We start from the raw sequence: 17,491 nt of genomic DNA, 5'->3' as shown, positions 1-17,491 counted from the left end.
TGTTAAAGAGGCTCACGTCAAAATAGTATTAATGGACTGTAGTTAAATGTTAAAGAGGCTCACGTCAAAATAGTATTAATGGACTAGTTACATTTTAAAGAGGCTCACGTCAAAATAGTATTAATGGACTGTAGTTAAATGTTAAAGAGGCTCACGTCAAAATAGTATTAATGGACTAGTTACATTTTAAAGAGGCTCACATCAAAATAGTATTAGTGGACTGTAATTACATGTTAAAGAGGCTCACGTCAAAATAGTATTAATGGACTGTAGTTACATTTTAAAGAGGCTCACATCAAAATAGTATTAGTGGACTGTAATTACATGTTAAAGAGGCTCACGTCAAAATAGTATTAGTGGACTGTAGTTACATTTTAAAGAGGCTCACGTCAAAATAGTATTAATGGACTGTAGTTACATTTTAACCTTCTGACTACTGCAGGCGAGATATCTCGCCTGACGTCACGCCATTCGACATACTGTATACAGTGCAATTCATATTTCCTGCGGTTTTTGCATATGACACTCACCAGAATCGATTTAATAACAGGAAACGGAAGACAACTCAGTTTCCTGTGTCTTTAAATTTAGATTTTTCACTGTAAAATGCCTTGGAATTTTGAGTTGTAAAAGTGGTTTTCGGCAAGTATTCTCACTTTATGACTAAATTCTGGTCAGAAAACCATTGTTATTGAGAATAATGGGTATAAATACTGGACAGCTGGCCACAACTGCCAGTAAGAATATGTGATTTTTTGCCTAAAGAGGCTCACGTCAAAATAGTATTAATGAACTGTAGTTACATTGTACATGTTAAAGAGGCTGTGCTCTATATATACAATGTACATACAAATAGTTTTTCATTGTGACGTGTATGTTGTGATAGAGACTGTTTATCACTGTGACGTGTATGTTGTGATATCATTGTGACATGTATGTTGTGATAGAGACTGTTTATCATTGTGACGTGTATGTTGTGATAGAGACTTTATTATTATGATGTGTGTGTTGTGATAGAGACTGTTTATCATTGTGACATGTATGTTGTGATATCATTGTGACATGTATGTTGTGATAGAGACTGTTTATCATTGTGACGTGTAAGTTGTGATAGAGACTTTATTATTATGATGTGTGTGTTGTGATAGAGACTGTTTATCATTGTGACGTGTATGTTGTGATAGAGACCATCATTCTGAACTGTGTGTTGTGATAGAGACTGTTTATCATTCTGACATGTATGTTGTGATAGAGACTGTTTATCATTCTGACGTTTATGTTGACATGTATGTTGTGATAGAGACTGTTTATCATTTTGACGTGTATGTTGTGATAAAGACTGTTTATCATTCTGACATGTATGTTGTGATAGAGACTGTTTATCATTCTGAACTGTGTGTTGTGATAGAGACTGTTTATCATTCTGAACTGTGTGTTGTGATAGAGACTGTTTATCATTCTGAACTGTGTGTTGTGATAGAGACTGTTTATCATTCTAAACTGTGTGTTGTGATAGAGACTGTTTATCATTGTGACGTGTATGTTGTGATAGAGACTGTTTATCATTCTGAACTGTGTGTTTTGTGTAGATGTGGAGGAGGAGGAGAAGCAGGAGAAGTGGCTGGCGGCGGCACGGAAGGAACTCGAGGACTGGTACAAGCACCACGCCGAGCAGCTTGAGAAAACCAAGGAAAACAACAGGTGGGCCATACACGTAGCCGGTCAGCTAACCTGCGCACACATTGTCAAAGATATCACAGCGCTATGATGTCGTAAAACCATCGTAAGCGATGACATGCTATAGTAACGTATAGCCTACAATGGTTTTTGTGATATCTATAACAGTGTTCGAGATTAACGGTATCCCGATATCCCGGGGATACTAGAATTTAATTTTGGATACCAGACTTCAAGAACCCAGTATCCCACCGGGATACCATATAATACTAAATTCTCAGGTGGGATACCAGATTTTGAAATGTTAGTATCCAAATGGGATACTGGCCAAAAAATTTAATCTCGAACACTGCTATAATATGTTTTGTTTTATTTTTATGACATTGTAGCGCTAAGATATCTTTGACAATCTCTAGTCTGATCTCCTAATCTGTCACTTACCCTTGTTTGACAATCTCTAGTCTGATCTCCTAATCTGTCACTTACCCTTGTTTGACAATGACAATCTCTAGTCTGATCTCCTAATCTGTCACTTACCCTTGTTTGACAATCTCTAGTCTGATCTCCTAATCTGTCACTTACCCTTGTTTGACAATGACAATCTCTAGCCTGATCTCCTAATCTGTCACTTACCCTTGTTTGACAGTCTCTAGCCTGATCTCCTAATCTGTCACTTTACCCTTGTTTGACAATCTCTAGTCTGATCTCCTAATCTGTCACTTACCCTTGTTTGACAATGACAATCTCTAGTCTGATCTCCTAATCTGTCACTTACCCTTGTTTGACAATCTCTAGTCTGATCTCCTAATCTGTCACTTACCCTTGTTTGACAATGACAATCTCTAGCCTGATCTCCTAATCTGTCACTTACCCTTGTTTGACAGTCTCTAGCCTGATCTCCTAATCTGTCACTTACCCTTGTTTGACAATCTCTAGTCTGATCTCCTAATCTGTCACTTACCCTTGTTTGACAATCTCTAGTCTGATCTCCTAATCTGTCACTTACCCTTGTTTGACAATCTCTAGTCTGATCTCCTAATCTGTCACTTACCCTTGTTTGACAATGACAATCTCTAGCCTGATCTCCTAATCTGTCACTTACCCTTGTTTGACAGTCTCTAGCCTGATCTCCTAATCTGTCACTTACCCTTGTTTGACAATGACAATCTCTAGTCTGATCTCCTAATCTGTCACTTACCCTTGTTTGACAATCTCTAGTCTGATCTCCTAATCTGTCACTTACCCTTGTTTGACAGTGACAATCTCTAGCCTGATCTCCTAATCTGTCACTTACCCTTGTTTGACAGTCTCTAGCCTGATCTCCTAATCTGTCACTTACCCTTGTTTGACAATCTCTAGTCTGATCTCCTAATCTGTCACTTACCCTTGTTTGACAATCTCTAGTCTGATCTCCTAATCTGTCACTTACCCTTGTTTGACAATCTCTAGCCTGATCTCCTAATCTGTCACTTACCCTTGTTTGACAGTCTCTAGCCTGTTCTCCTAATCTGTCACTTACCCTTGTTTGACAATCTCTAGTCTGATCTTCTAATCTGTCACTTATCCTTGTTTGACAATCTCTAGTCTGATCTCCTAATCTGTCACTTACCCTTGTTTGACAATGACAATCTCTAGTCTGATCTCCTAATCTGTCACTTACCCTTGTTTGACAATCTCTAGTCTGATCTCCTAATCTGTCACTTACCCTTGTTTGACAATGACAATCTCTAGCCTGATCTCCTAATCTGTCACTTACCCTTGTTTGACAGTCTCTAGCCTGATCTCCTAATCTGTCACTTTACCCTTGTTTGACAATCTCTAGTCTGATCTCCTAATCTGTCACTTACCCTTGTTTGACAATGACAATCTCTAGTCTGATCTCCTAATCTGTCACTTACCCTTGTTTGACAATCTCTAGCCTGATCTCCTAATCTGTCACTTACCCTTGTTTGACAGTCTCTAGCCTGATCTCCTAATCTGTCACTTACCCTTGTTTGACAGTCTCTAGCCTGATCTCCTAATCTGTCACTTACCCTTGTTTGACAATCTCTAGTCTGATCTCCTAATCTGTCACTTACCCTTGTTTGACAATCTCTAGTCTGATCTCCTAATCTGTCACTTACCCTTGTTTGACTTGTTTGACAATGACAATCTCTAGCCTGATCTCCTAATCTGTCACTTACCCTTGTTTGACAGTCTCTAGCCTGATCTCCTAATCTGTCACTTACCCTTGTTTGACAATGACAATCTCTAGTCTGATCTCCTAATCTGTCACTTACCCTTGTTTGACAATCTCTAGTCTGATCTCCTAATCTGTCACTTACCCTTGTTTGACAGTGACAATCTCTAGCCTGATCTCCTAATCTGTCACTTACCCTTGTTTGACAGTCTCTAGCCTGATCTCCTAATCTGTCACTTACCCTTGTTTGACAATCTCTAGTCTGATCTCCTAATCTGTCACTTACCCTTGTTTGACAATCTCTAGTCTGATCTCCTAATCTGTCACTTACCCTTGTTTGACAATCTCTAGCCTGATCTCCTAATCTGTCACTTACCCTTGTTTGACAGTCTCTAGCCTGATCTCCTAATCTGTCACTTACCCTTGTTTGACAATCTCTAGTCTGATCTTCTAATCTGTCACTTACCCTTGTTTGACAATCTCTAGTCTGATCTCCTAATCTGTCACTTACCCTTGTTTGACAATGACAATCTCTAGCCTGATCTCCTAATCTGTCACTTACCCTTGTTTGACAGTATCTAGCCTGATCTCCTAATCTGTCACTACCCTTGTTTGACAATCTCTAGTCTGATCTCCTAATCTGTCACTTACCCTTGTTTGACAATCTCTAGTCTGATCTCCTAATCTGTCACTTACCCTTGTTTGACAATGACAATCTCTAGCCTGATCTCCTAATCTGTCACTTACCCTTGTTTGACAGTCTCTAGCCTGATCTCCTAATCTGTCACTTACCCTTGTTTGACAGTCTCTAGCCTGATCTCCTAATCTGTCACTTACCCTTGTTTGACAATCTCTAGCCTGATCTCCTAATCTGTCACTTACCCTTGTTTGACAATCTCTAGCCTGATCTCTTAATCTGTCACTTACCCTTGTTTGGTAACCTGGTCACATGGCCATGGGTTAAGCGGTCTTTCATCAAAGCGTGATATATGAATTAATGTTGACGATGAATATGTTTCATTATTAGTTGGCTGATAGGCTACTGGTACTTAAAATATCACATAGAGTATATGACCAAATTTGCCAGATTGCTAATAATTTGTTGTCATATCCAAGTGAGTGGTTGTGTTCTATAGAAAATATCACCCGAAAAGCTTGCACATATTGATAAAAAGAAGTTTTGAATAATACACAATGAACAGTCACTGAATGAGTATAATGACGTTCAAACACTTGGGCTGGCTGGTGTTAAAGCAGCTTGTTTTCAAACGACCTTCAGGAGATGTGCAGTTACTGTATTATTAGGTTTCTGAGATGACATTAAGGTCCACTGAAGCGTGATCATGCACCTCGGGTGTAAAGGACTGATGCAATGCATCCCATGGTCCCCTCCTTATATAGAAAACAGTATCAATAGATGATAATTTTTGTGCTGCCCAATTTTGTTCTGGGTTTTGTCAATATTTGCTCAGTTTCACCCCCAGCAGTCTGGGTTTTATACCAACCAAGCAATCCGGATTTTATACTTAACCAATAGTCCGGTTTTTATACTAACCACCATTTCAGCGATTCCAACATGGCCGCGGTTATGTTATCCAGGCATGTTATCTTCATCACCATTGGTCCGTTTTCATCTCGCGAAATCTGTGAGCAGTGTAAATGTAGATACTTGTCTGGACAAAAGCGGCGTACACAGGTCAATGCACCCTCGCGTAACCGGCATATTAATTAATACCAGTCAGCCAAACAAGTGACAGCAGCGAATTGTTGGCAAATTCCAATAAGGCAGCCGTTGTTACGTCTCCATCATTTAAACATAATATTGAATAATACAAAGTCAAGGAACAAAAATACTTCCGAAAATTAAAGAATATTTTTTTTTTTAGTGTAATATTTAGCCGTAGTCTACAGCCAAAGACTTGACATAAAATAAACAAACAAAAAAGAATGGTAAAAAACATTTTTTCCCGGTAAACATTTTTAACAAATGATTAATAACACTACATAGACATGTAGAACATAATTCGATATTTGGTGCAAAATGTAAGCTGTAGAGGCGAGAGACAGGAGGTGGCAAAGGTGTTTCTTGATAACTAATGTGTGCCAAATATTGTAAAAAATATAAACTATTATGAAATATAAGATGGATAAAAATATTGCGAAACCATCCCCCCAACTCCCCCCAAAAAAAAACATCAGTTAAAAAAATCTTAAAATTATCTAAACTAATATTTAGAAAATGATTAATCTTTTTACTCAGATGCCAGGAAATTGTCTTTCAGGCCATTATATTTTCAAACTTTTCTTGACTGCCTTGCATTATTATTTATAACCTGCTCAACATTATGACCTTTAAGCAAGTTTCTAAATAAGCCACTGTAATTTTCAATATTTTTTGGGCGAGGGCATTCTCATCTGTGAATGCTACATGTAGGTACTGTTTCAATAACCTGAGCCCATATTTTCAAGATTATTTGGGTGAGGGCATTCTCATCTGTGAATGCTACATGTAGGTACTGTTTCAATAACCTGAGCCCATATTTTCAAGATTATTTGGGTGAGGGCATTCTCATCTGTGAATGCTACATGTAGGTACTGTTTCAATAACCTGAGCCCATATTTTCAAGATTATTTGGGTGAGGGCATTCTCATCTGTGAATGCTACATGTAGGTACTGTTTCAATAACCTGAGCCCATATTTTCAAGATTATTTGGGTGAGGGCATTCTCATCTGTGAATGCTACATGTAGGTACTGTTTCAATAACCTGAGCCCATATTTTCAAGATTATTTGGGTGAGGGCATTCTCATCTGTGAATGCTACATGTAGGTACTGTTTCAATAACCTGAGCCCATATTTTCAAGATTATTTGGGTGAGGGCATTCTCATCTGTGAATGCTACATGTAGGTACTGTTTCAATAACCTGAGCCCATATTTTCAAGATTATTTGGGTGAGGGCATTCTCATCTGTGAATGCTACATGTAGGTACTGTTTCAATAACCTGAGCCCATATTTTCAAGATTATTTGGGTGAGGGCATTCTCATCTGTGAATGCTACATGTAGGTACTGTTTCAATAACCTGAGCCCATATTTTCAAGATTATTTGGGTGAGGGCATTCTCATCTGTGAATGCTACATGTAGGTACTGTTTCAATAACCTGAGCCCATATTTTCAAGATTATTTGGGTGAGGGCATTCTCATCTGTGAATGCTACATGTAGGTACTGTTTCAATAACCTGAGCCCATATTTTCAAGATTATTTGGGTGAGGGCATTCTCATCTGTGAATGCTACATGTAGGTACTGTTTCAATAACCTGAGCCCATATTTTCAAGATTATTTGGGTGAGGGCATTCTCATCTGTGAATGCTACATGTAGGTACTGTTTCAATAACCTGAGCCCATATTTTCAAGATTATTTGGGTGAGGGCATTCTCATCTGTGAATGCTACATGTAGGTACTGTTTCAATAACCTGAGCCCATATTTTCAAGATTATTTGGGTGAGGGCATTCTCATCTGTGAATGCTACATGTAGGTACTGTTTCAATAACCTGAGCCCATATTTTCAAGATTATTTGGGTGAGGGCATTCTCATCTGTGAATGCTACATGTAGGTACTGTTTCAATAACCTGAGCCCATATTTTCAAGATTATTTGGGTGAGGGCATTCTCATCTGTGAATGCTACATGTAGGTACTGTTTCAATAACCTGAGCCCATATTTTCAAGATTATTTGGGTGAGGGCATTCTCATCTGTGAATGCTACATGTAGGTACTGTTTCAATAACCTGAGCCCATATTTTCAAGCCATCATGCCTGAACCTCTTTTCGATATGGGCACATTAATACAATATCCTAATCCTAATCAAAGCCATCTTAGCGCTACGAAATCGTAAAACCATCGTAGGTTATGAAGTCACTACAGCACACACCATAGTTAAGTCATAGCTTATGATGGTTTTATCATTTCGTAGGTTATGAAGTCACTACAGCACACACCATAGTTAAGTCATAGCTTATGATGGTTTTATCATTTCGTAGGTTATGAAGTCACTACAGCACACACCATAGTTAAGTCATAGCTTATGATGGTTTTATGATTTCGTAGGTTATGAAGTCACTACAGCACACACCATAGTTAAGTCATAGCTTATGATGGTTTTATCATTTCGTAGGTTATGAAGTCACTACAGCACACACCATAGTTAAGTCATAGCTTATGATGGTTTTATGATTTCGTAGGTTATGAAGTCACTACAGCACACACCATAGTTAAGTCATAGCTTATGATGGTTTTATCATTTCGTAGGTTATGAAGTCACTACAGCACACACCATAGTTAAGTCATAGCTTATGATGGTTTTATCATTTCGTAGGTTATGAAGTCACTACAGCACACACCATAGTTAAGTCATAGCTTATGATGGTTTTATCATTTCGTAGGTTATGAAGTCACTACAGCACACACCATAGTTAAGTCATAGCTTATGATGGTTTTATGATTTCGTAGGTTATGAAGTCACTACAGCACACACCATAGTTAAGTCATAGCTTATGATGGTTTTATCATTTCGTAGGTTATGAAGTCACTACAGCGCACGCCATAGTTAAGTCATAGCTTATGATGGTTTTATCATTTCGTAGGTTAAGAATGCTTCGAAAATATGTGCCCTAGATCCATTATGCACGCTTGATTACAATTTTAACTTTACAAAAAGAACAGCATATTAATTTATATTTGTGTTTATTATAAAATACAACCAGTAATGGAGGGAATGAGTTGAAATATTCACTTGTGAAATTGTAGGCACCTTAGGAACTTGGCCAATCAAAATGACTTAGGAATCCTTTCATCTTTGACTTGCAATACTTTGACACACATTAACTGTCTAAAATATGGCTATGGCTTGTGCAATAAAGTAACTATTAGTCATATTGTAGTTATGTGACTAAAATACTATGATTGGGTGTTTTTGTTTTATATTGGATAGTGGACCTTTTACTAAAACTTTATGATTTTTTTTTCTTCTATCTCTACTAGGAGGTAAGATTATTGTTACTGTTAGTGTTACTGTTAGTGTTAGTGTGGTTATGTTACGGCACATTGTTCCGTATAGACTTGATGTTAGCTTTTTCTAGTTTGATATTGTTACCATATTTCTTTTAGATAAGGTGGAGGCCATTGCAACAGATTTTATATTTTTGTTATTTCTAATTTTTCTTTATTAATTGTTTCTCTGTCAGTTTAACAGACAGAAATATTTTTGAGAATTCTTTTTAGATTGTTTGTATTTTGTATTTTTACAGTAGTTATTTAGATAAGGTGATGGCCCTTAGAATAGATTTTTAAAAATAGGACCGTTTCTATTGTTTTCTTGTTCCTACCGTCTTAGTGTTAAAAATAATGCCTCTTACAGTTTCACTTTTTAATAGTTTTATATTTGTATTTGCATTTTTCCAGTTCAGAAGAGTAAGCCAGACGTTTTTTGTAGCGAAAGAAATGCATGTTTTTTACTTTACTTTTTTTTTTTAATCCCAGACATTTTTTTTCGCTTCCACCTTTTAATCTCATCATTTCCACTGAAATATTTTTATTCATAATTGTATATAAATAAAATTAAGGTACATTTATCAACATATATCTATGGTATATCCCTTCGTATGCTGGTTTTGGCTTTTTTTTTTGCATTCTTTTTTCTGTTAATTCAAAACGTATACAGGTATGCATGGTCGTATGTCATTAAACTGCACTTCTATTACTCAAGATACCTGACAACTTAAATGTCGACACTTGTTTTCGATGCGTTTTATGCTGCTTTATATTTATGTAGAAATATCTTCATCTTTTTTTAATAACTTGTACTGTTGATGTTTAATAAGAATAAGTTTTAAAATTAGACATGTCAAAAGAATAACATCTAAGCTTTTTTTAATAACTTGTACTGTTGATGTTTAATAAGAATAAGTTTTAAAATTAGACATGTCAAAAGAATAACATCTAAGCTTTTTTTAATAACTTGTACTGTTGATGTTTAATAAGAATAAGTTTTAAAATTAGACATGTCAAAAGAATAACATCTAAGCTTTTTTTAATGATAAATGTTTATTAGGACAAATCAAGGATTTAGACCCAGAACTGGGCCAGGATTTAGTTTAGTCGATTGAGTGCAGGATCAAACCACCTCTATGGATCCATTCAACTGATTTTTTCCCCATTCCAACCAGTGTACCACAATAGGTCAAAGGCCGTGGTATGTGCTTTCCTGTCTGTTGGAAAGTGCATATAAAAGAACCCTTGTTGCATCAGGAAAAATGTAGCGGGTTTCCTCTGATGACTTTTGAGTCAGAATTACCAAATGTTTGACATGCAATAGCTGATGGTTAATTAATCAATGTGCTCCAGTGGTGTGTTAAAACAACAACCTTTAACACCCAGAACTGTTATGATCACATGTTATGAAAATTACAGTGGTCCATCATTTGAGGTTTTTCTTTTTTTAAATATAGTTAATATTAGTGGACATACATTTATATAACATCTTAGCATGGATAGCTAAGTAAGAAGGATGCCTGGTATTAGCAGTATGTCAGTATATTATGATTTAAAGTGTAAATAATACATAAATAGAGCATAATAAACAAGTTACCAGTTATTATCAAATTTATGTCTCAAGTGAAATAATTTTCCCTTGTAATGAGCTTTAGTGGCATAAATTTTATAGTAGCTTGTATCAAGTTTGTTTTGTTTATTACCTCGGAATTTGTTTTTCTAAAAGCCTTTTATTTTCAGTATCAATTGTACATGTATAAGAAATGATGTAATCCACTTTACACACTGTTCCCCAATCTAATTAAAATTAGCTCCACTATTACATGTGGATCTAACTTCAGCCACTTGGAGCTCATGTCCACCAATCAAAACCTTACTTGCAGAATCGTGCCAGTGATTTAAAAATAATTTGAAAACATTCAGAATTATCCTGAGGGTATACGATATGTTTCGTGTGAATTACGAATGCCTTATTTAGACCAGTAGAACTAATTTTAATCAGATTGCTAACAACACTGCGTAGTCCCCAATTTCCAGGTAACATTTCGTCTGTAAATAATAATTTAAATATTGACCAATCACACTTCGCCTTTTATAACGTTATTTGGGAGCATACAAATTCTAAAAATATCGGGCGAGTCTATTTTAGTGGCCGCAGTACAGCGAACCATACCAATACGTACGGGGTGGGTTATCAGTCTTCAATTTTACATTAAAAATTATTTATTTTATAAAATAAAACATGTTTTACGGCATTCGTAATTCACACATGTATACCCTCAGGATAATTCGGAATGTTTTCAAATTATTTTTAAATCACTGGCAGGATTCTACAAGTAAGGTTTTGATTGGTGGACATGAGCTCCAACTGGCTGGTGTTAGATCCACATGTAATAGTGGAGCTAATTTTAATTAGATTGACTGTTCCCAATCAATATGACTTTGTATTTTATTCAAGTGATATACATGTAAATTTTAAAAAAGCCAGAGTTCTATTTATTCAGTGTACAGGATACCACAACATATGAACCTGGTCCCCTGTAGGTTACGACAGATTTATAAACGTTACAATTTATACTGATATTTAATATTTTGTTTCACTGTGTTCATACTGTGATGGTGTCTGTTCATTGATACTTTCATTACTACAGCATTTACAGTGTGTTTTAATAATTTAAATTTATAATTTATTATTTATCCATTCTTTTATGTATCTATAATTAAATTTCCCTTGCATTCATTACAATGTAACGTCATCCCATTGGTGCAGACAAACATGTAACAATGGGAGTTTGTTAATTTCTTGATAAACATAAAAAAAATTACGTTGTCAGGGTACGTCATACACATGTATCTAATGATGTCATTTTATATGGGCAAGTTGTCTTATTGAGTGTTATTGTCTATGGACCAAAAATAATTCAAAATAAAGTTTGCACTTCAAAAGTTATTATTAGAAAGTATGTTTTAAATTTAGTTATAAGGATTGAACGTAAAGATCATCAGCAAACTTACATGTACCTGTGAGTTAGAACGGCTTTGCCGATTCACACAGTTTGATGATGATTTTTTTGTGTTCATACCCCAGTGAATGTAAAAGAAATAACAAACAATCCTTAATTGTTCCTACATGGGTGATGTTGATGATTTTATTTTACATCTATTCACACTGACTGGTATTCATTCATTGATAGGTGTTTTTAAAGTCTTGCTTAAATTACATAATAAAAAGATGAGATATACACGTAGGTATTACTTTTCTAATGGAGGTGATTGCGTCAACTTTTGTGTTGAAGTTTAACGTTCAAAGCTTCCCATTTATATCAGTTTATCACAAACTTGGCATATAGTTGCACCTATGCATGTTCATACCGAAAATATTCATGCTAGGTGAGACATTTAATTCTGCAGATTTCTTTATAATATTTACGGCATTATATATCATAACTGTACATCTTTGATATTTAACTGTGTATTTCCTCCTCAGAGCGGCCGAGGATGCGTTTGTGAAGGAGCGCGATGAGTCGATCCCAGGCCAGCAGTGGGAGAAAATCTGTCGCCTGTGTGAGTTCAACCCGAAAAACATGAAATCTTCGAAAGACGTGTCGCGCATGAGATCACTGCTACTACAGCTGAAACAAACCCCACTCGTTCGATAGTCACCTCGTGTACGTGGACGGCGGTTCAAAACTCAGTGATCAGTCAATGACTGAACTCAGTCAGTAATGATAAGAAATGTAAACATGTATTCATCTCTTCCTACAAACTGACAGCATGTCCAAATGTATGCTTCAACCCCATTTCAGTTCACTATTTGTATATTTATTGCAATGTAAAATTGTAATTTAAGGTTTATCTAAGTCTTGTCATGATTCGTTTCCAACCTGTACATTGAAAAGTCAAGTGAAACCGTATCTAGTTGTAGGGGATTGTATTTATTTTTTGAGACTTGAATTACAATACATTGTGTTGTCATGCTTTGTTGTATGTATATTACTGTTCATGCATGGAACCAAGACTCCTTGGAATCAAGTTATTAATTTGATAATTAGCATGAAAATAATCATCTGTAAAATTTCTTAATAGATCACTACTGTTACATTAACTGGTGTGAATTATCTCCCTTTAGTTTGAACGTTTTGTACACCCCACCAGAATGTTTATTATCATACCGTTTTGTTGGTTGTGTGAATGTTTGGTGTTGGAAGAAAATCTTGCAAGAATTGATGGTAGACTGACAGATTGTCTTTGTAAAATTTGTAGTTGCTCTTAATCAAGAAAGGTTACTTTGCCAATTTTCATCCATGTTATATACATCATTATATGTAACTATTGTCTTTGATGTTTCTTCCTTTATCAGGGTGCATATGTATGTAATATGTTAGCCTTAGTCTGTTTCTGATCTACTACATACTCATATAATAATAAACTTGTGTACAGCTAATGTTTTGAACAGTTCACAGACCATACTACCATTTCGTAATGAACGATGATGAACACCGTGTCCAACTGAGTTTTATAACTGAGATAATCACCTTAATTTACAACAGACAGCAGCACAAGCAGTACCTAAAGTTTGACTAATTAAAAAGTTGACTTGTCTTAAAATGTTTACCACAGTGATTGTGTTTTTTGTTTTTTTAATTTTACTGTTATCCACAGATTATTGTGACCATTTCTTGATGGATTGATCTTTACAAATGTACTTTGCTAATTTGATTTCCAGTGTACCTACAGAACTGTACTGAATCACTGATTTTTGAACCGTGGACAGTGCCATGCGATTTAATTGTATTGTCCCTCATACAGATCAAATTAGAGTTTGTGTAATTTGTTTCATTTTGTATATATGCATGTTAGTGACATGTTGTTTTGTGCAACTGGGGACATTGCCATAGATAATGATAAAATGAAGAGATTCTAGCAAACCTTTTCATTTACCACTATAAATACTTGTTTGATAATCTAACAGTCATAAAAATTACAAAGTTGTGATATATTTCTGAAGTAAAAAAAATAATGTAATCCTGGGAAAGTGTTGTTTTTTGAAGTTGCAGGGTTATTGTTTTTTTTAATCATGATAGGTCTTTTCAGTAGAAAATGTGGAATTGAATAGAGCTAAAAAAAAAACCAAAACCTTTATTACAGCCTCCACTGAGAGATAATAATTTAAACTATTTAAAAATATCACTGCTCTGTCAAAATTTATCACAGCCTCCACAGTGCAGTGACATTTTTTAAATTTAAAATTATTTAGTTTCAGTTTTGAGGGGAAAAGTGGAAATTTGTAATTGCCATGTGGGGGTAGACCATTCCAATAAGAGTTTAATTATATTACTGGTACTTTTAAAAAAAAAACACAGTCGTAATTTTTTAAAAAGAAGTAATTTTCAATTTTTGGCTGCAAGTCCTCTGTTGCTGATATCAGAGTTATCTCCCTTGTGTATGGGATGCTGATCTCTTTATTGATTGGTCATTTCTATGGTTGCACAGATAGTTGATGTCATAGTGAATGTCCGTGATATTACACTTATTGACATAATACATATTTACATATACATGTAGAGATGAGTCATTTGATGTCACAGAAGCAAGTGGTCATTGATAGAAATATGATAGCTAAAATAGCTTCAGGTTGTTCATACACACACACACATGCATACAAATTGTGAAGTGAAGGAGGGCTAATAACTCACTAGTAACCGATTCCCCCGGAATTTATTATCTTTTTGAGACCCAAATTTACACATTTCTAAGGGACCCAAACACCAAACACCTTCATTGTATCACTGCATGCATGGTCTATACTTAATTGTCATAACACTGGTTATTCTAATAATAATTTTCTGTAATTAAAATGATTTTGCAAACAGAAAACAATTAGATATATAGTGATATTATTGTGTGTGAAAAACGAAAGAGCCACTTTTTGGAATACGTTAACAAACACACAGATATGGAAATTTTAATGGGATGTATTTAATATACAAAACAAATATACAGTTGCTATTTCATGTTTTATAAGAGCGTTCGTTCCAAACTTTAAAAAGTGTGCATATGTGATTCTCATTCATTTAGATCACATTTTTTGTTGTTAACTAGAGCGATAATAATTTGAGTCGGTGATTATAATTTTGAGTTGAGAGTGTCGTGCATTCCACGGTCATTATTTCATGTAAAATAAATGTAAAACTGTTAGGCTATTTTGTGTTTTCTGTTCTTTGGCTGCCTTAGCTGGATTGGTTTGTAGCTAGCTTGTATGACTGTTCAACCGAGGTGCAGTCTGGTGTATAAAACAGGCTAGCCCAGAATATACCTCTCTAGTTTATATTTTGATGTCCAGAGAATTTTTTTTCCATCATAATTTATATATTTTGGGCTAGAGAATATCGACTAATCTATGATAGTTTTATTTTCATGAAAGCGATAGTTGCTTTTCTTTTAAAGCGTTTATTATTATTAATTAATTTATTTATTTTGTATACAGGTTAGTAATAAAAAATGAGGGTTAGGGGTATAAAACAGGCTAGCCCACTTTAACCCCGGATATAGTTTGGGCTGTTACACAGTATATTTGATTTTGTGGCTGGTGACTAGTTTCTTCTCTAGTAAAACTGACTGGTGACAAGTTGCTTCACTGCTGTAATTCCTATAGAATACAGACCGGTGGTTATTTTTCTCACTAGTAGATCCACCCCCACCCCTCTCCGTAATACCAACTAGTGGTCATTTTCCTCACCAGGGTAACATATTTGACCCCAGTTCCAATTTTGACTGGTGTTTATTTTCTTCACTAATGGGTCGTATATTTGACCACCACCACCACCCCCCCCCCCCCCCCCCCCCCCCCCCCAGTACTTACTGGTTATTTTCCTCACCAGTATAACGTAGATATCTGACCACCACCCACTCCATACTGACTTGGTCATTTTTCCTCACAAGTATAACGTAGATTACACACCCCTCCCTCAATACCGACTGGTTATTAGTTTCATCACTAGAGTAACGTAGATTAGACACTACCTCCCCCAATACCGACTGGTTATTGGTTTCATCACTAGAGTAACGTAGATTATACCCCCCCCCCCCCCAATACCGACACTAGAGTAACGTAGATTAGACACCCCCTCCCCCAGTACTGACTGGTGATCAGTTTCAACACTAGAGCAACGTAGATTAGACACTTCTCCCCCAGTACTGACTGGTGATCAGTTTAAACACTAGAGTAACTAGTGATCAGTTTCTACCATAGTTAAGTGTATATTTGACCAAAGAATATATTAGTGACTGCATGTGGTAAGTTCTACACTGGTATAATGCAGATTTGCCCCTAAAAAAAAAAAAAAAAAAAAAACTTCTCCAGAATATAAACATGCAAAAGACATTACGGTTTTTTGGTAAACTGGTAATGGACAACATGGAGTGGCTTATAATTAACGTATCAGAAATAAACGTAGTTTCCCAGTTCCCTCAGGCTCACCACAGCCTCTCCCCCACCCCACCCCACCACCACCATCGCCGCTTGCAGAATTACACACCGCCAGGTAACAATGGGAAGTAATTGGAAAAGTTTCAGCCGTCCCATATTTATTTATCTCTATGAAACCACCAGTAACGGATCCAGGCCTATTGTCAAGTAATACATTTTGTTTTTTGAATTATGGCCTACAGACTAGTATGTCGTTCGACAAAACATATTTTTCATAGCCTAAGGGGATCTTCAGACCCCTAAGATCGTCCTGCATCCGCTGTTGTAAATCAATCTCTTTGTATTGCTTGCTGCCACAACTTGAAACTTTTATTTGCATTTTTCAAAACAAACATCCATGGACATGAGCTATACAAGCGGAACATTACGTAATATTAATTTTCACAATGAACTATTAATAACAAAATGACATTTTAACAACCAAATACAATACATGTATTAAATAATACGCATATACGACTATTCAGGCTATATACATAATTAGTATGTACAGTGTAACAGGCGTCGGACGAATTGGCGTAGGCCGGGTTTTATATTTGGGGCGGGGTGGGGATTCAAGGCCGTACCCTCTCCCCCCCCCCCCCCCCCCCCCCCCCCCCCCCCCCCCGAAAATCTTTTCCTTTTTTTTGACTCAGAAAATAGCATACACATCTCGGGGTTTAATTTGTATAGTGTTTCATTTGTATATAAAAAGTAGTGCCCCCCCTAGGAGTTTGATCAAGGTACGGCCCTGGGATGGGGGTGACAACCACACTATCTGTGAGTCATATTAGGGAGAGACAGTAAATATAAAAGGCAGTGATTCCCATGCCCCCCCCCCCCCCCCCCCAGGCTAGGCCAGTGATCAGAAGCACCGCCCCCTCCTCCAAATTTGATGTTTACTAGTATACATTCCTTTCCAGTTGAAAGATGAACTAATGTGTAGCTGCCTCCAACGTAGCCCACCCACCTCGGTGTCATCTTGCGACGCCCAAAATATACTATACATCAAATTAAAGGCAAGGGTGCACGACCGTTGAGAAACTAAGATGGCACACATTATGTGACTTGAACAATGGAGCGTATGCGGTGCTTGCGTCACAGGATCGAAC

At 36.3% G+C, this 17,491-nt stretch overlaps 1 protein-coding gene across 2 annotated transcripts in view; it reads left to right on the top strand.

Annotated features, from left to right (window-relative positions):
• The window catches only part of LOC121377644 (clathrin light chain A-like), a 29,521-nt gene extending 14,412 nt beyond the window's left edge, over positions 1-15,109 (top strand). Inside the window, exons 4-5 of one of the 2 annotated variants that reach the window (XM_041505717.1) lie at positions 1,590-1,702; positions 12,397-15,109. In XM_041505717.1, the coding sequence (XP_041361651.1) occupies positions 1,590-1,702; positions 12,397-12,570 (287 nt within the window). In that variant the 3' untranslated portion in view covers positions 12,571-15,109. The remainder of the gene's footprint in view (positions 1-1,589; positions 1,703-12,396) is intronic. The other variant, XM_041505716.1, reaches the window with a different exon arrangement.
• Positions 15,110-17,491: the final 2,382 nt, after the last annotated feature.

This window comes from Gigantopelta aegis, chromosome 7 (assembly GCF_016097555.1).
Source record: "Gigantopelta aegis isolate Gae_Host chromosome 7, Gae_host_genome, whole genome shotgun sequence".
Classification (NCBI taxonomy): domain Eukaryota; kingdom Metazoa; phylum Mollusca; class Gastropoda; order Neomphalida; family Peltospiridae; genus Gigantopelta; species Gigantopelta aegis.
Note: the sequence above shows the minus strand (reverse complement) of the source record. Positions and strands in the feature narration are given on the sequence as shown.